General features: G+C 43.3%; 1 protein-coding gene across 4 annotated transcripts in view; it reads right to left on the minus strand.

Moving 5' to 3' along the window:
• LOC116941593 (PHD finger protein 20-like protein 1) overlaps positions 1 to 16,766 on the minus strand; it is a 28,247-nt gene extending 11,481 nt beyond the window's left edge. Inside the window, exons 1-13 of one of the 4 annotated variants that reach the window (XM_076066599.1) lie at positions 16,302 to 16,766; positions 13,714 to 13,837; positions 12,978 to 13,158; positions 12,665 to 12,749; positions 12,250 to 12,338; positions 4,592 to 4,859; positions 3,855 to 3,956; positions 3,375 to 3,430; positions 2,849 to 2,912; positions 2,537 to 2,686; positions 1,802 to 1,951; positions 1,389 to 1,430; positions 365 to 460 (exon numbers count right to left, since the gene is read on the minus strand). In XM_076066599.1, the coding sequence (XP_075922714.1) occupies positions 365 to 460; positions 1,389 to 1,430; positions 1,802 to 1,951; positions 2,537 to 2,686; positions 2,849 to 2,912; positions 3,375 to 3,430; positions 3,855 to 3,956; positions 4,592 to 4,859; positions 12,250 to 12,338; positions 12,665 to 12,749; positions 12,978 to 13,158; positions 13,714 to 13,829 (1,399 nt within the window). In that variant the 5' untranslated portion in view covers positions 13,830 to 13,837; positions 16,302 to 16,766. Of the gene's footprint in view, positions 1 to 364; positions 461 to 1,388; positions 1,431 to 1,801; positions 1,952 to 2,536; positions 2,687 to 2,848; positions 2,913 to 3,374; positions 3,431 to 3,854; positions 3,957 to 4,591; positions 4,860 to 12,249; positions 12,339 to 12,664; positions 12,750 to 12,977; positions 13,159 to 13,713; positions 13,842 to 16,301 lie in introns of all 4 variants that reach the window. The other 3 variants (XM_032952792.2, XM_032952791.2, XM_032952794.2) reach the window with 3 other exon arrangements.
• Between the last annotated feature and the right edge of the window lie 3,031 nt (positions 16,767 to 19,797).

Genomic DNA, 19,797 nt, shown 5'->3' on the forward strand with positions numbered 1-19,797 from the left:
CAGCATTTATATCACAGCTCTCCGATGTGCTTTCACGTTGTACTGCGTGAATGTTGGGCACAATGTCCGACGTTTCACTTCGCTTGCTGGGCGCTTCATCAATCCGGTTCCTGAAAAAGCTCCCAGCAGGTGCCGCAAAATAATGGACATCGTGCGGAATAACACGCGGTGCGACCCAAAAACAAATTCACTGAAAGTCTGCGCGAGCTAAAATTCACTTGTTAAAACATGCTACAGAGCTGAAGCATGTGACCCATTTCCTGTACAGACAAACCATTGAGGAGTTGCCTTGGATATATGACATTTCTAGGTCAGCCATATATTATCACTCGTAGGGATGAAACACAATCCGAAATGTCATTACCTTTTCTTGTCTTTTTCTTCTTCTTCTTTTTCTTTTTTGATTTGGACACATCCTTCTCTTTCTTGTCTCTGCTTCTGTCCCTTTCTCTTCTCTTTGCTGAAACACAACGATGTATGTACGTAAGCATGCACTGTATTTCAATCAATGATACTTACTTACATTAACTGACATACAGCGATCATTTTGAAAACCATTAAAAACCTATCAATCGTAAAACACAAAACATTACAGGATACCTCGATGAAGAATGTTATAAGTGCCGTTTGGCAATGTTTAATTCTAGGGATTATACTTTTAAGACGGCTCGAATACTATTTTTGTTTTTATTCACAGCAATAGGTAAAGAGGTGAGCATTAGGAGGTGTAAAAATAGATTGCGTAGGCCTTGGCAGCACCCGCAGCCAATACTCTTAGGTATCCCCACGAGGCCTTGCAAGACAGCAACTTCTCTGGAAGGCCACCCCACGTCCAGCTGTACGTAGACAAGCGGGCTCTCCAGTCTACACTGGTGCCTATTCCAGGCCTGCTTCAGAGTAGGCATCCACACAATGAGCAGCCAAAGGGGCATCCCAACAGTGGCACCACCGACCCCAAACCTACGCCAATATCTGGCCAACGCAAGGCAGCTGCCACGCGGCTGCGTCGTTCTATCAAAGCCTGCCGTAAGTCCGGAGGCAAAAAGCAATACACACATGCAGTGGTAAGAGTTGGGAGATACCACGTGTCTGCCTGCTGTGTCTTCTCCACAGCAGAAGAGGAAGACAAAATAATACAAGATAAACAGGCAAACAACTGGCGTACATACCAAACACAGCAGGGCCAAATGAAGATAAAATAGGCGAAGGAGAGAGGGAGAGGCAAAGACCCCCCAAACTCTTTTATAGGTACTTGTTGGGTAGCCTTCCAGACAAGTCTTCTCTGTATGACCTTGTACGTTATATAGAGAATATAGCTAACAGTAACTCATCGCTGTGGGTGCTGCCAGGCTGTTCAACAATGGGGTGCCCCAACATAATGACCTTACCATCTGCAGATAGCATTTCACTTTTCAAAGATGAACTTGCATCTGAAAACCAAGAGAACAATGAGGCAATCCTATAACTGACAATCTTAGTATACGGTTATGAAAGATGTATTTAAAATGTCTGGCCTGAAAATGACCAGACATTACTTGTGTGCAATAAATTAGTGGCGTACATTTACGTTCTAATTATACAACCTGCATTTAACTCAATCACAAAATTATAAAAATATTATACAAATCCGCAATCACAAAGCTTTAGAGAAATACAACCAATGCACTCTAATCATTTTTGTGCACGTTATCTGCGTGCACGATGATGTGCCTAACAGTGTAGATAGAATGCATTCCCGATGGCCGACTGTCGCTGACGTTAAGGGAGCAAAAGGCAGCGCGCGTCTGCTCTCGCTACCCACCGGCCGAGGCACCTTCTGTCCGAGTCTGGGCCCTGTCGTGGGCACTCGACTCTGAGAGCGCAGAGGGGCGGCGCCGCCTGCCCGGCGAATCGCTGGTGGCAGAAGCCGGTGAGAGGCCCCCGTCGGGTGAGGAGAGTTGACCTGGAGAGCCTGGCGGAATCAGGATTAACCCACGCGTAACTCTCGATCAGGATGTCATCCTGGCCAAAGCCGCCGACGTCACTACACCTCGCCAACACCTATCCTCCGTTAAGATTCCGCAGCTGCTGCAGAGTACTGAAGGTGACCCTAAAGGTCTGCCCTAAAAGTATCCCACCATCCGGTGTAAAAGTCTTCCCCCTCATAGACACCCAATGCAGATGTGTTAACCAAGACAATGCTTTGAGAAAATTGCAATTTAAGGACTGCAGCCTGGATTTCTGTTGATGGTGACATCACATGGTGAAGGTTATATCGCACAAGTGAACGCACATATATACACACATTACACAAAGGTGCATACATACTGTGCCAAGTATACACACACACACAAAAACGCATATATAAACTCAGACACAGAAGTACAAACTTTTAAGCTATATATGCAACGATTCGAAAACAACGATGACACATCCTTGACTTTCTGTAATCCTACAATAACTTCTCCGCCCACAACATTTATGTGAATTACACAACCCTAACTTGGCCGAGGTGGGCCGAGTGCTCTAATGAGGGGCATGTGAAGGCAGCGGCAACCTGCGTGCTGGTTCGAGCGTGGCGAGTGGGAAGAGTCGGACGAGGGGGAGGCGAGGCCGGCCGACGCCCGACTCGATCGGCGCAGACGAAGCGAGTGCTGCCTTGTGATGGCACCTGGCATCACGCCAGATGCACTCTCAACTGATAATCCTGTATTACAACATATGCAATACATGCATCCATTACAAGATGCAAGGGGCGCTTTCACCGTTAACCCAGTGTTGGATGCCAACGATAGCCACTAAACGCTGTGGATGTTCTTCGTTAATTGAAAAAAAAAAAATGTTTAAGTGCAGGAATCGCCAATCTCACCACTCGGTTGTGCGCTGTTTAGCGGAGAGGTTTCCTTGTTCTCCACAGCCTCCGATGGCCGTTCCTGCAACCACCCAAAAAGCAAAGCCATAATATACAACTATTTTTTTTTACTAACACTTTCAATTTGTCGTGACCAAATTACCCTGAACAGACCAGATCTCATCAGATGTTGGAATCTAAGCCAGGAAATGGCTGTACAGCAATATACATCTGAGGAGAGCTTTGAGTGTTATCACCTCGTATGTGTGGGTTTTCTCTGGGTACTCCAGTTTCCTCCCACAAACCATACACTCTTTGATAGAACATTCCCAACACTCACAATACAGAACCTCCTGAAAATGGGCTTAAGATGCAGTGATACTTTATGATTATTATTAAAATAGTATTCAAAATGACAGAAATCATATAATAGTTTAATATGAAAACACATCAATTGAATTAATGTGGCTGTAATGGTATTTTATTTGTAATTAGCATATCTACACCAACCACACTAATTGATGCAGAGATTTATTTTTTTTACCTTGGAGTCTTGGACATCTGCATCTCGGCGTCGAGAAAGTTTAGAAGCCAGAATTCCTGATAAACAACAGGTACCGACTTTAAGCCATAATATATTCACGATGTTTATCCCAGAAATGCAATTTTAAAGGAATGTTGAGATAATATGAAAAATGCACTTTATACCTTAGCCAACAACACAAGACGTGCTTATTGAAACAAACTCGTCATAATTACACATTTCATGACGGAAAATATACAATACATTGTATGCAGCAAAATAGACATCTCAATGAATCTCTCTATGTAAAAATACCAGTTGAGAGATACACGTACGTGAGCTTCTTAATGCAAAGGTAAGTAACGCCTATTGTTTGAAATAAGTCACGTGGAAATATATCAACAGATAACGTAACTAATATAGTTGTTAAAGACTTACATCGACATGAGTCAATGCTTGTTAAGGGGGGTTAACGTAGAGCTCCCACACAGCACAGCCTACCTGTCAGCTGATTGAGCCGTGCCCTCTTTGCCTGGAAGGCTCCCATGAACGCGGACTTTCTCTTCTTTGCTGCCATAACCTTTGACTGCAGAAGGCTCGCTGCTAAAAATGCGACGACACATTTTACAAACCGGACATTGCGATAACTTACATTTTTGAATGTGCCTTAAGTTGTAAACGTGATGAAAACTGGTTTTAAACCAAAGTAAAGACTACATTTGCAGTCTTAAGGATGAAGTACAAAACAATAACACGAACACAATGACAAATAAATACTATAAGAAGCTGATCGGCAGTAAACCTTTCTTTCCCCAGGGCAATTGTGCTTAAATTAGAGCACTGGTCGCTTTATCAGGAATGTGGATGGGTAGGAATGAACACAAGAAAAGCTTCCTTGATAAGCCGGTTCTGCCATCTCCACTGAATATACAGTACATGTGAAAATTATTTAAGTTGTATTCAACATATATAACAATTTGTAAGCAATGTACTATATCGTCCAGTAAGAAACTAAGCTGAAATAATATTACGTCACACACTTACCCGTACGAACAAAGACGTTTTCATTAATTATTACCAAACATTATAAACACATCCACCTGCACGCACGCGAACACACACACTCACGACTGCTCCCAACCGGTGTGGCGTGCGACACTGCTGCTTTTGAGTCAGTGCTTGTAGCCTTAAGCATGCTGCAGTGGGGGCACGTGACGCCCAGGGAGTGAGAGCCTCACGTTGGCGAGCTTCAGCACTGCGCTGCTTCTGTGGTTGGGGCAGCGCTTTCTCGCTTCCGCTGCCTTCCTCCGCGTCGCTCCGCCTGCCCTTGCGAGCGCCCTCCTCCTCCTCCTCCTCGACGTGGGCAGCCTGCTGCCCCGTCTGTTGGTGCACTGCCTGGTGCTCTGCCTGGTGCCCTGCCTGGTGCCCTGCACGGGCCCGGGACTTGTTCGCCGCCTGCTCCAACGCCTGTGCCTCCACGGTGCTCTTCACGATAGCTGTCCAGTCCTGAAGCCGCGGCGGTGGGGGGGTCGCAGGGACGGATGAAATTGTGTGGCTCGGTACAATTCAACACGACGTGGATGACTTTTACCCTTACTGCTTTTGCACGGATTCAATCTTTTAAAATCCAGAGCACAAACAACGATGCATTCGGTGCATATATTGTATGATAGTTAACCCCCCCCCCTCCCCGATTCTAATAACAAAGCCCAATGTAATCACAGATGTGAATTAAATGTTTTGCAGCAATGGACAACTTACGACTAACACAAGCAAAATTAATTTCACGTAAAATTACAATTAAATGCAGGCTATATTTATATGCTCATTGCAACTCCCAGTGTATTTATACTGTCAATGATTATCTTAGGCAGACTGGCATCAGTCTCCAGACACATCACTGCAGTTAGGTTGAATTATCCAATTCAATAGACAGCCAAATGTTGTGACACTGCAATCCACTAGTTGATTTACATATCATTTGCACACAATTCTGTAATGTTAATGAAAACACAGCATGGCACTAGCACTGCAATACACACACACAGTTTTTTATCATTACCGAAATGACAAAACACAATAAAAAGTTGTGCAGCCTAAAGACATACGTGTCATATACTTCGCAAGCCTTTCGCGGCGATGTAGTAACAGCACAGTTATCAAATAACGCAGTTTCTAACACGGCACACGCAGTCGCAAACCTAAAAATACAGCAATGCAGCACCGGCACACACTGTGCTGTGTGTGCAAGGCAGGCAATATTCACCCCAGGGGACTTTAAGCAGGAGGACGAATCCAGTGGAACTGCGATTATTTAACAGGAGGGCACGCGAGCTACTCTAATCCAAATTGTTTCCACGAAGACGCGCGCCTTCTGCCGTCAAAATCCCTCTCTCGTCAAAACACGCAGCGTACAGTGCGCGCTAGGAAACACCGCGTGCTCTCGTGATTCTCCTGCAGTTACAGTACAAGGAAGACGGCAGGAGGGAGCATTTCACTCTCGTACACTGCGCGGCGCAGCAGGCTATTTAAAGGCACCGCAAAATCGCTCATGCGGCGGGGTTTTACAATGCAGCCTCGCGCGCGCGCGCTCGCTGTGCCATCCACCACAACCACCACCAACCACCTTAACGCCACGTGAAGGCACTGGCACGGAACTGGAGGATCAACAACACAACACCTTCCCTCCCCCTCCACCCGACGTCGAGACGAGGAACGGCAAACGCCGCACACGGGCTCCCTGCGATTAGTAGTCAGCTTACAGCCACCGCCCGACGGGCGAAGCGGTTTCACCAGTTTCTGTTGCTAAATAACGTATGCAACAGGATCAATAGCTCGCATTAGAGCCAAATAAGCCACAGCCCCTCCCAGAATTGGGCTTGCCAGATGCCCTTTCAAACATTAGTCATCTTATCTACCTATGATGGAAGAGAAGCGAATCTATGTTGGTGGAGTAGGGGGGGGGGGGGTTCTTCATCACAATGATGGGCTAAGTAGAGAACACTGTCGCTTTCCCAATCATCTTAATGTAACCACCAATGCGCACACTGCTGTACTGTATATAATAGATCATTGTGCTTGTCAAATATAGAAAAATATAAAAACGTTAACAATAGTTGAGATTTTTATCAAGTGGCAATGCATTCTACAGGGTGGTCCAGATGTCCTTAGGACCCCCAAATTATTTGACTCCTAACATTTTTTTCCCTTTGCTTATTAATTTGTGTTGACATCCATTGGTATACAAAGATTGAGAGAATTCAACGGGGGTCACAAGACATATGGACCACCCTGTACATTTCAATGGTATTGTTTTAAATTAAGCATTTTGTAGGTTCAAAAATCCTGTAGCTCTAAGCAAACGTTTTGCTACAGATTTGTTCACGTACGTCAAGTTACACGCAGTTACATTTCTGCAATACCATTGCACTGGGTCTGTGCATGTGTTGAGAGTGTACGAAATCAGCATGCCCTGCAAATGTTGTAAGACCTTTAGCACTCTGCTCTAGCTACAGTACATGGGGAAGAAAAAAATACCCCGCACAACTAGCAGTCACACAAGCCCACCACTAAGCGACAACACGTGAATGAGAACATTAGTCTGATTGTGTACTGTGGAAAGGAGTTTCTGCCGTAAGTATTTGCAGTTACTGTTGAATTCCAGTGCCTTAGATTGATGTGTAAAATAGGAAGTTTTCAAGATATTAATTTGAGTAGGTACTGTACTGACACAAAGAACTGAACTGCACGCTATCAGTCACCAACTTCTCCAGTTAATATATTAAAACAGGAATTATAGCAAATTGAGCTGCAAATACCAACTGTTTACTTTCTCATGAACGTTGATTCTGCTTCGATTATTTAATCAAATCAATAATTAGCTTGTTTTTATGAGAAAAAAATCCAATCCATACTGCTTGTTTTTAGAAAATTTGTATAAAATCCATGTATCGGGCTCATATCGGACACGATAAAGAAGAATATAATGCTAACACTATACGGTTACTTATAATACATGCGACATCAGATCCGAGGGGGGGGGGGGATTGGTGATGTCATCACGCATTACCAAATCATGATAGACGTGCCCTGTGGCGAGTTTCCAACATTTTGGTGACTGGGATGTCTGGTGTCTGCCATTTTCAAACGGATGCAAATGCATCGTTTTTTAAGAAGCGGTCTTTTTAATATACAATGAATCGAAGTATTCCAATAATCGTTGCAGCACTAAGACCAAATTCTGCTGGCACTTTCGGTCTGACTTAAGCACAGTGCTAAGCCACAAACCAATCAAATTCAAGAACAGTGCATATGATCAGAGTTGTCTTTTTTGTTTGCATTTTGACTACTTGTGTTGTGTTTCTTGCAAACATGATCCCTTGTATAAAGGTGTCAGTTTTTGTGCCAGATAAAAGGGTAAAAACCTATTACTGCACCGTGAAATAGTTTCGATTTAAAGCTTTCGTGACTGCAATGATTCATCTTCTTTGGTTCTTTCGGTAAAGTCAAGTAGAATGAGAATAAAATAATAAATTTTATCAGAAGAACGTGAAATAGTTATTTATTAAAGTTGATTTTTTTTTCTTCAGCTATCAGTTGCAAAACATAATTGTATTCAATTTTCTATTCAAGAAATTAAGTAACATCACATTTTCAAAGTTAATTAATATATTAATGTTCAAAGACATAATTAATGAAATGCTCAAACAGCAAAAAGCGAGTGTAATCGTGCCAAAACATTTTCAATCAGTGTCAATTGTAAGTTCATGCTTTGGTGTAGCAGTAGAAAGTGCATGGATTTTTTATTTAAACGTGTTAATTCCAAATAACAAAGTAATGGAGGCTCCATTAATATACGCATGCATCACACATCCACTAACCATTGCAATTGTACCATCCTAGACACAGTAAAAATATTATGAATGTTACAAGCAGTTTATATAAAAAAAAAACGTTGTACAGATGTTATGTATCATCAGCTTTGGAGCTATCCACTGCCTAATGAAGGCTTTCCCAAGTTTTCACCATCTTTCATGGTTTTGTGATGCAACAATCCAGATGGGCTCCTACACGAGCCAATTCATCACTCCATATCCGTGGTGGACATCCATATAGATGTTCTTTCCTTTGGCTGACACTCCATCAATCTCGACCACTGTCCTTCATCCGGTCTAGCAAAATGCCCTGCCCAAGAAAACTTACATAACAGTCATCATGAAATAATGTTTGACGTGCATATATTTTAGAATCCATTCGTTATTTTTGTGTCTCCATGTAATAGTATGGATGTGATCAAGGGTAGAGAAAGTTTTCATGAAGCCTGCTTGCTCGCATGGTTCGGTTAGCCTCTACCATGTTTTATTCTGTTACCAATGATCTTAAAAAACAATTTATATACGTGCAATATGGGACTAATGGATCTATAATTACTCAAGTCAGTTTAATAAAATGTATTGCATCAAATGATTGAGGCATCGTTCTATAATTTAGCTATTTCCTCCTGTGTAAACATTTAGTGAAAAGATCCAATAATTGTGTTCCAACATTTAATCCCAACGATCTCCACAGTTACACCATCTGCCCAGGAGATTTCATTTGTTTATACTTTGAAGGGCAGTACTTACTTGAAAGTGACATTTTGTTTGATTCCAGGCACAAATTAAGTTTTGCATTTGAGATCTGAAAACAATTCTCTACAGATTTCAAGATTAAATATTTATCAAGTGTTATGGTTCCATCCTTCTTCAAGGGCTACGGATTGTAAATTGCTCGAGAAACCTCCTTTTGTCTGCTTTCTGTGGCATCTTTAAGTTACTTTTGTGTTGTGTTCTCCAATGTATTTTCTCATTCCTTTCCTAAGCTTTCCATAAGAGTTGTGTATTCAACGTTTTGTACAGCGTGTCCATTTCTTTGCACCTCTTTTGTTCCTCAATGTGCCTTTTGTGGTTCCAAATAAATTGTTTAACCCTTCCATCCACTTTTATTGAACTATCAATTACCAGCCTTGTCACTTCATTGTTTAAAGTGGTAATGTCTATTTTACCATTTTCCTTCTCTAGGCATTTCTTAGAGTTAAATTGATATTGAAGCGCCACTCGCATCACACCAGGATGTGATCACTGCATATGTTGATGAGACTTCAGACAATTCAGGGTTTGTCCATAAGAATAATAACAATTAAAAATGTATAAGCTGTGCTTGTCCTTGTACATTTGCAAAATTAATAATTTATGCAAAAGGCTGTGAACTGTAATAGATGATCAACTATAATTCTTCACTCCAATGCTAATGATGCTAACCTTACTATTTATCTTATCATCTCATCTTTACCTACTTTTCCAAGTCACCAATTGTAATATTTTAATGCATTTTACCCCCATTTCGGAGTTTATGTATTCATTCATAACTTTGGTCAACCTTCATAATCATAGCATTTGTGAGAACATATTTGAATGTCAGGAAAACCTCTTCAATTGCGGATTTTTCTTTAGCAAATTTCGACTGTTCGCGAATTTATATCTGTATATCAGTTTATAATTTTCGTGTCTTTTTTCCTTGGACCATTCGCGATTTGGCAACATCGCATCATGACGGAGGGCTACTGTACTTGCCACGATCCACACGCCGAAGATTTTACTCTTCAAGTGCCTGTTTGCCTTTTGTGCTATTTTTGCATTATTTGCATTGCTTTTTGTTATTTCGATCATGGGAACTAAGCATCAAGTGAGTGGAGTTCGTGAGAGCAAGAGACTAAGGCATAACACGAAAGTTAGGAGTCTGGCTCAAAAAGTAGGGCTTTTAGATAAACTTGCTCGGATTGACAATGCGTCTGCTGTTGACCGCTATTTATACGCTAAACAAATCAACAGTCAGATATTTAAAGAAAAATGACAAGGCAATTATGGAAAGTGCGGCGGCAAGTGCACCGACGACTGCCCAAGTAGTATCATCACACCCCCATTGTCGTTCAAGGTGAAAAAAAAACTTCCAATTTTTACAGCACAATTTATTGATGTGTTTTTTTTATCTAATTGTATTATAGTACAATGTGTACAGTAAGGGATTAATGTTATGAATATTTTAATGTTCTCCTGTACGTTCGGTTAGACATGGAAGCCTAACCCCATTTTTTTCCATATAAACAAAGTACAGTGGTACCTTGGTATACGTCGTTAATACTGGTAGTAGGAAACGTAGTGGACTGGAAGCCCAACCGGGATTAATTCACAGGAGGCAGGGGATTAATTATGTATGTCTGTGGATGTCTGTCCACGTGTATCCAGACACCCGGATAAAATGGGAGGGGTGGGGCTGGGTGGAGAGGGAAGGGTGGGGAGGGGCTGGGTGGGGGGGGAGGGGCTGGGTGGGGGGTGGGGCTGGGTGGGGGGTGGGAGGGGTGGGGGGTGGGAGGGGTGGGGCTGAGTGGGGAGGGGCTGGTCACCCCGTGGTGCCCTTATAAAACTCAACGTTTAACCTACTCACGCTGGCTTGTGCCCGCCCTCACAGTCGGGCATATTTGCAGAATGCACCACGCCGCCGTTGACCCTGGCTTTTGACCGAGCAACCCAAAGTTCCTACCAGCTCCCTCCGCAGGAATGTGTTTAGTTCCAGAAGGCAGGACTTATACCGAAAATGACGTATACCAAACGAATTCTTCCCACAAGAAATAAAGGGAAAGGAAATAAACCGTTCCAGAGTATAAGAAATTATATTTTATATGGCATATTATACATTAATGGGGTTGTATAAAATAATGTAGACACTACTTATTACTAAAAATGCACACAAACATTAAAATAAATGCATGTGAAAATTCACAGAGCGTTATAGCAAGGGTTGTGCACTGAACGAGATCTACTGTGCAGGCAGACTGATGAGCAGCGCTTTGTCTCAGTCGTGAACGGGGTCTACGCGGGTACGCGGTGACTCATCCCGACCCGTACAAGTTCTAGCAAGCGCGTCGTATCCCAAGCAAGACGTCGTATCGCAAGACATGTTTTTCTCGTCAAAACACGACGTGTACCAAATTCGACGTATTTCAAAGCGGCCGTATACCGAGGTATGACTGTATATACATTCGCGAATTCTACTTTTGCACATATTTTCAAGAACCAAACCCTAGCAGATGTCGAGGCCTTTACTATATATATTTAAATCATCTATACCTTGCAGAGTTGCAAAAGCCTTATGTTAACTGAGATACTCTATCCAATGTACTCTTGAAACCTAAATCTCTATGTAATGTACTTTTATATAAGCGTACAACTTGATCTGTGATGAACGCTGCACTTTCCGTCGTTTTCATGCAGGGGGCGCTGTAAACCTACACGCCCCCTGCATGAACGACGGAGGCGCAGGGACAAGACGTTCGATTAAGTTGGAATCGATCTGCAGACGGCGGTCTTCTCGCACGGCCAGCCCTGTGTCGCCTAATCTCGATCCCGCAATCCCAAAAAGGCGAAAGTCCACATCGAACCTAACCCCCAGCAAGGCCATCTACTTAACGACGAGAGAAAATTCACACGAAATGTCGTTTTCAATTAAGTCTTCTATATGGTAAATGATATAAGCTTTTAATGAATAAATACAATTATCTAATTCAAAACATAATACAATTCAAAGATGTTTAATTTTAAAACTTCAAAACGGAGCATCGGGTGCTTGGGCGAATGCGTCGTTCATGTGCAATTATTTTCATGACTTTTCTGGCCGAAGGCCGTAAAACGCTTGTGAGGGGTTGTCACAGGCACCCCGAACAACCCCTAGTTATATATAATTGTAAACCTTTTAGGCATAAATTTCATAAGCTATGGGTTTTTCAGTATCATTTGAAACAATAAAAAAATACTCAGACAAATTCATACATTAATCATTGTAAAAACAAAGCGATGCATACCTGGTTTTTCAGATCCTCTGGCATCTCTTTCACATTTATGCTTTTCACGTCTTTCACAAAGCCATCATAAAATCGCACACTGTAAGTATCTGAAACAAAAACATAATTAGAATTTTTTCTACCTACGTGACTTTACAGAGAGTATGGATTCCTGCAGTCACGAAAGCTTCAAATCAAGATTGCTTAAACTTTTTCTATAGATATCTGCATAGCATACAACAACTTTGGCTCGAGATACAAAATGTAACAATTGATAATTTCAACACAATTTCAATTCAACATTATAATTTCAAGTTTATTTACATGTAATTTTGTCATGGAACTATTTTAAATTTCCGATCTATTTTTTTATTGAAAACCATATGCAAACATTTTTGAAAATGTTCTCTTTATACAGGTGATGTGATTGTCTTACCTTCTTTGTTGATCGTGATGATTTTCGCTGGGTAGTATCTGCAGTCAATCCACCTAGCCAGCACCTCATCCCCAACCTTAAATGGCTAAAACATCAAAATACACAAATCGAAACATTTGCACCCAAATCGAGGTGTTTTTTGTTATTCAGTATATAAATGTACTGTATATTAAAAGTTAAACTCATACACATAAAATGCAATACAATTCAACAAGCAAAACAATCCACTGGTTTACAAGCATGCAAATAACTTGATTTTTTTTGCATGTAAAGTAACTCTGTACGTCAACGTCATAGCCAGGCAGGTACGTACCACTGCCCCAACAGCTGGCTCCTCCTGCTTAAGGCCTTCGCGACGGAGCGAGGTTCGCTGTAGCGGTCTCAGCCGCGGGCTGTTGCAGTCAATCCACTCATCGTAACGGTGGTTCCAACGCTCAAAGTGGATCAAAATCTTACCCTCATCTGGGTCTACTTTCTCAATGCGGGAAGGGTACCTGTTGATATCAGGGGTTCGACAGTGTTAGACGGAATTCTGTACACCACGGAGAGCTTTCTATTGCTCTTCAATGTTTCTGAGTTAAATCCATGTGTTGTTTGGCATCTGAATTAATTTGAACTGAAAAAAAGCTGATGGTATACAAAAATTTCGATTTAAAGCTTTCGTGACTGCAGGGATTCATATTTTTGGTTCTTTCGGTAAAGTCACGTAGAAGGGAAATAATAAAAATAAAACAATAAAATTATGTTTTATGTTTATTATTTCCCTTCTACGTGACTTTACCGAAAGAACCAAGCAAAGGTATACAAAAACTCCCAACATGTGGAGTGAAACGTCAAACACATTGCAGAGCGATACAGTATAACTGTTGAAACTTATGCAGTAGTACCAGTAATGCTAAATTAGCAATCACAGATTTCTGTACTGAGATACTGATGTTTAGTTACCAACAATACCATTATTGCATATCACAACCTGGAGTTGAAGAACTGTGGGGGTGGTGATATAGTGTACAGGAGTGATTTGACACGGAATGCTGGAGCATACTCACCACTTAAGCAGATAGTCTTGGGCCTCCAGCCTTGCCCCCACCTCATAAGCTATTCCCAACCGATGGGGCAATTTCTTGTTGTATTTCTCACTGATCTTGTCCCCCATCTTCCCCATCTTGTCTGCTTCCTGGCCAGCATAGACATAAGGCCAGAATACACAATTTAATAAAACTCCTAGTGGGGAAATGTGTATAAGGCTACACAGTAGTGTATTACCACATTATCCCATTGTGGTTTAGCTTTTCATTTTGTCCAGTCTTCTCTTGAGAGGACATTTCGGTATCAAACCTTGTGTCAGATTGCAGCCTAATATTAGCATACACCTGATAACGAGTAAACAAGGTAATATGAACTGTAGTAGACATTTTAAATATGTATCGGCTAACATGTGCTAATCCATTATATCACTCTGATGACAAGGGACACGACTCTACTAAGGACGTGGACACCTTTGTATTTTGATGATACACAAAACTGATTGTTTAATTATTATTTTTATAACAACCCGAACGTGGTAATGAAGTGCAATTACTGTTATTGGTTTGGTTTATGGTCTCAGGCTGCGCGGCTGTGATAAGCAGGGATGTGTCACGTGTTTCCTCGTTGCATGTTTTGACTTCGTGGTTTGTGGCACCATGCGTTCAAGACGAGTGAACTCCTGGCGTGCACGTGTGTTAACCCTAGCGGCGTTAGTGTGATCAGCTTGTAACACGAGTGCCATCATTCCAACTGAATAGTCACGATGGATGAATCGGATTATACAGTCCGCAGGCTGTCTAAATATAACAAACGCATGAAAGGCATTTTATTTCACAATGAAACCGAAATGCTGTCCCAATTTATGTTAATACAGGAAATTAGGCTACAGGTTGCTAGATCCCTTCCACCAAGAAAATTTGCATTAGTACATGGTGCGTGTGACGAAAAGTTGGGCGCTTTCGGCCTTAAGGCACTGCCAGTTTTTGGATTATGTAATACAACAATAGCCTATGTATCTCAAAGTCGTCGTACTCAAAGTGCAGTGGTTTCCCTTCAATCTCCTGTTTACAGCCCTGAGCCAGTGGTGGAAGTTCCACATTCACAAGGCCGGGTAAAGGTTGTCCGCGTACACAAGCCACTGCCAAACAACCCGCAGGGAAAATAGTAAGCAGCCAAAGGCGAAATTAAATTTGTAAGTGGCGAATTACTGCAGCTGTAATACATTTCCCTAAAAGGTTGCGCATAATACGGCTATTTCAATAACAGAAAGACGTCTTCATTGTAATTGCGATACGCATATAAACTTAATGATGTTGCAATCGGTTGTGAACCAAGTTTCCAAAACAAGTCTAACGTATCTTCTTTGGATTCTTTCGGTAAAGTCACGTAGAATGCGAATAAAATAATAAAATAAAACAATGAAATTCTCACGACGTTTCGGCCACAACACAAGTAGCCGTCCTCAGGTGAAGAAACGGTACTGTCCAGAAGACAGCGCTTGAGTGGCCGAAACGTCGTGAGAATTTCATTGTTTTATTTTATTATTTTATTCTCATTCTACGTGGTGACTTTACCGAAAGACCCAAAGAAGATGAATCCTTGCAGTCACGAAAGCTTTAAATCGAAATTTAAGTCTAACGTTTTTTTTTACATTTTCGCAGCATTCCTGATGCGATTGTATCTGGGGCTCTCATAACTAATGTCTGTGCCACACAGATATGTTTGACACAATGTACTGCAAGTGATTTATTTGTAGGCAAGGCGACTCGGATTTCATTTCACGGTGCAATCACACGGACAACAAAAAAAAACCCCCGCCGAAATAACGAACGGAATTTAGGGAGAGAAATAAAACCACACACACGGCACCTGCCGACTAGAAAAGGCTTACTCCCCATCCCGCTTGTTGCAATGTTTAAATATTTCACAAACCAACCGCTTGATTAAGTCCTCCCCAGAACGCGGAGTTTGCCTGGCCATACTTCACCACGCTGGTCAGTGCGCATCCGTGAATAGGAGTCGGGGAATCGTCACCCTCCACTGAAGTTGACCGTGCCCGAGAATTTCTCTCGGCGTCGTTTTCGAGGTAGTGCGCTCACAACCACCACCGCAAAGCCACCACGTGTTTTACATCATCCCAACGTCCGATAAACACTTACATTTCAAATAAACCACACACACACAACATTGGACACCGCGCTGCGAATCATTGCGCATCCGTGATAGCCTTGCGCTGTAAGAATGGCACGAATAGAAAGAAAAAAAAAACCGTTGTTTAATGTTTAACAGTTCAGTGTTGTTTTCCTACGACGGTACATCGGAACCGGTCCAGGGAGCTGCCCCTCACCAACCCCGCAGTGGCAAGCGTTGATCCGAGTCTGAATCGAACAGCCCTGACGACGGGCGGACACAGTGCAAGTTGTCCCGACCTCCACATCGGAACAAATTGGCGAGTTAAAAGCCGCTACAAACTAATCTCAAACTTCCAACAGCGGCGGCTGACGCGCCAAACGGTCGAGCTGCCGCACTCCTGCAGCCACGCACGGCGCCGAACCCAAAAACAAAACAAAACTGACTGCCTGCCCCCCCCGCCCGCCGCTTCTCTCACCTCCACGCTCGCCATGCCCGAGCTGTGCGCGAGGGAGTTGAGCAGAAGCAACAAGGGCGAGTCGAAGGAACACGGACGGGATCACCTGGAAACAACAACAAAAAAACTCGAGACGCGGCCCGGGCCCTCCAGGCCGCAGCCTCGGTCTTGTCTAGCCAGCCCCGGCAGGGGGGGGGGCGATGGTCCCCGCGTGAAATCGGGGGTGGGGTGAAGGCGAGCTCAGCAGCCTCGTGTCCAAAAAAAGCGTGCGTCTCGTCGCTCTTCTTTCTTGCATTGAATTGCGACGTGACGTTTGAACAATACAATTAAAAAAGGGGGGGGGGGGAGCGCTCCGACGACTTTGTACGCGTTTAAGTTGCTAACGTTGCCGCGAAAAACCCGCGAAGGTAAATAAGGCGCGTGGAGCCCCGACTAGCGGGGGGCAACGCAACAACTACTCCGCCGGCACCACGTGACCGCGAGGAGCGCGAGACCACGACCTCGGTGCGAGCGACGAGGGCGAGCGCGCCCCAACACCGCGCGTTAGAAGCGGGGACGTCGAGTCGCCCCGACAGATGCCGGCGATCGCCTCTGTCTGGCGCGCCGTAATACACCGCACACGCACCACCACCACCACCACAACAACAACAAAGACAAAGCTCCCCCGTGTAGCCTGTAACAGACTGTAGGGGCAAGTGCTGTTAGCGAGCAGCACCTATGAAGGCCGGAACGGCACACGAGGGGGTGGGTGGCCAGCAGTGGCGATGTTTTTACACACCACGACAGCTGCTCATTTTGCGGCTGAGTCGACCTAGGGGAGGCCCATGACCGGTTCAGAAAAATCTTCGCTGGTGGTGTTGGCCGTGAGCGGGAATCGAACCCGGGTGGCCGGGTTCGTAGCGCTAACCGCTGTACCACCGCTCCCCGCATACCACACCGCAACGCACGCACAAGCCGGACACGTTGACCGCTCGCCTTCCGTGTATTTAATTTCATTTCGCAGAGCCGCTATTGTCCCACAGAAGCCAGCCAGCCAGCGGTGGCAGCGGCCGTGGGAGGTATTGAATTTCGCTTGCGTGATCGGTTCGGTCACTTGGTGAAGTGGCTTGTGTTTTGGTGTCGATGTGGATCAGAGCCGCTGAGTTTTTGGCGACGTTGGTATTAGATCGGGTTCTCAAAGTTAGTGATTCGCTCGCTCACTCCGCAGGCAAAGCCACGCGACGAGGCGGCGTCAACGATTGCTTGAGCTCTGACGTCCTATATATGGCAAGATGTTACCGGCCAATTCATTGGTGTTTTCATGGGAGAGGAAAGCTGAACACCCGGAGAAAACCCACATACGGAGCAGGTAGCAGGTAGAGTCAACATTTAGCTGTACCCTACTGCATTATCCTGGGAGGCACTGGGTGGGAATTTCGCGACATTTGTACCTCGACATTTGTACCTCGTGTCTGTTCACTCTGTCTCTGCTGGTGTGTTCAACCCAGAGGATGAACACGAAATTTAGCACTCCTATGAAATTCGTGGTCCGCCAGGCAAGTGTCTGTGTTGTTGGCCGACTGGTTGTGCATCACGTAAATGTTTTCTTAGGTTTGTTGAATTCTCGTCTCTCATCTTCTTGTTGCATTTACCTCCGTGTAAGTTTAACGCTCTCTATGTGTCGCCTTGATGTCACCCCTACGTGCTCCCTCGCTATTTGTTTTTTTTTGTTACACCTGATGAAGATCGCTTGTGTTGCGGTCGAAACGTCGTGATTTATTTTAATAATAACTTTATTGTACGTGACTTTACCGAAAAAAAAAACAACGAGTAATTTATGCAGTCACGAAAGCTTTAATTCTTTATTTGTGCGATTCACCAATCCAGCCTATGCCCCACCACTCCCACTGAAACGACACGCAACATCGTCTCTTCGCAAGGACGCCCCTGGGTAATTGAGTTAGTGAGTTCATGGTCTCGTGCCAGTCGACAATGACCTCGCAAAAGGGCTGCCCGCACTGCTGTGCGGATCAGAGGTTACTTTACGGGATGTCAATAGGGACAGCAGTTTTGTGGTATCTACTTCCGTGGACCATTCTCTAACACGAAGGGTTGCAATGCTTTGGTGCCGTCCATAAATGACGTCACGCGATTTTTGACCCCCCCCTTCTTCGTCACACGGCGTCACAAAAAGTCAGACACCTAAAATATGACGTCACAAAGCTCTGCCCCCCGCCCCCCCCCCCCCCAAATATATATATATAAAACATGCTTCAAATCGCTTTAAACTATTGTCATTGTAGTGCGTATTTAATGTGGCGCTGCACTTTATTAAAAAGTATATTTAATTAAGTAGAACGTGTTGTTTGTATTTATTTAAAGTTGCGCATTTTGATGTGACGTCACATTTATCACCCCCCCCTCGTCACATATCGTCACAAATGCCTGACCCCCCCCCCCTTAGGTGCGTGACGTCATTTATGGACGGCCCCTTTGCGGGATATCCGAGTGGATGTTTAGTTTATCATACGATAACCTGATGTAGATAGCACGTAACAGATGTTTGTTTGGGTTAGATAGTGTAAATATAAATGTGTCGTTAAACCCGCCACCACCCGACACAGCTAATCAGTAACGTTTGCAACGTAAACAAAGCATGCCAATTCGTTACTAGTACAGCACACCGGTGTGTTGGAGAGTAAACCCATAACATTTAAAATGTAACGACACATTTATATTATGCGATCTAACCCAAAAAAACCTCTATTTATGGATAAGCCTACGTGTTAGTTGGAAAGTACGTGAAGGAGCAATATCATGTCCTGCCGAAAACAATTTACTTTAACTTTGAATGATGTTATTAACCGCCGTAAATGATCTAAATCACGTGTTCATATTTATTTATCAGTGTAATCGCAAGGACGGTATACATATAACATGAAAATGTTTTGCGTGCATTGCATTCTTGTTAACAAATAAACGTGGAAATGCCACTACTTCGAGTGAAATCAGCCAATTGTGTTGAATCAGGCAGTCCCGCCCTCCAAAACTAATTTTCCATTGCATAGAGTAACAGATGGGTAATGTTTCATGTAAACAAATGCCGTTTCATTCTTTTCAGAGCAGTGCTATCTTTATTTTCAGCCTATTCCATTCAAAGGTGTTATTTTATTCAATGGTAGTGATTTATTCGTGTCATAATTTGTCTTTTAATCTTGGACAGTGGGATTCTTATGATTGTTATGTGTTTATATTATATTATTTGGCTGCAGTCGATTTGCACGTGATAAGCCACTTTGTTGAGCAATCATTTGTGGCCAGGTCGCTTCTGAAAAAGAAGCTAATACTGTTATTCAGTGGGCTTTACATGATACATTAAAAATATATCTTAGTTTTAAGTGACTTGCTTACCATTTTCTCTGTTTTTCACTCCATTTTTTTGTATTTGCTGTTGTAACTCCCTTACCCGCCCTACTGGACATGTCTGAAAAAGAGCATCATAGGTAATCGGATTCCTCCAATACAAAGATTCTGATTT

Source organism: Petromyzon marinus, chromosome 12 (genome assembly GCF_048934315.1).
Source record: "Petromyzon marinus isolate PM22_M1 ecotype Great Lakes invasive population chromosome 12, UKy_Petmar_22M1.pri1.0, whole genome shotgun sequence".
Taxonomy (NCBI): Eukaryota; Metazoa; Chordata; class Hyperoartia; order Petromyzontiformes; family Petromyzontidae; genus Petromyzon; species Petromyzon marinus.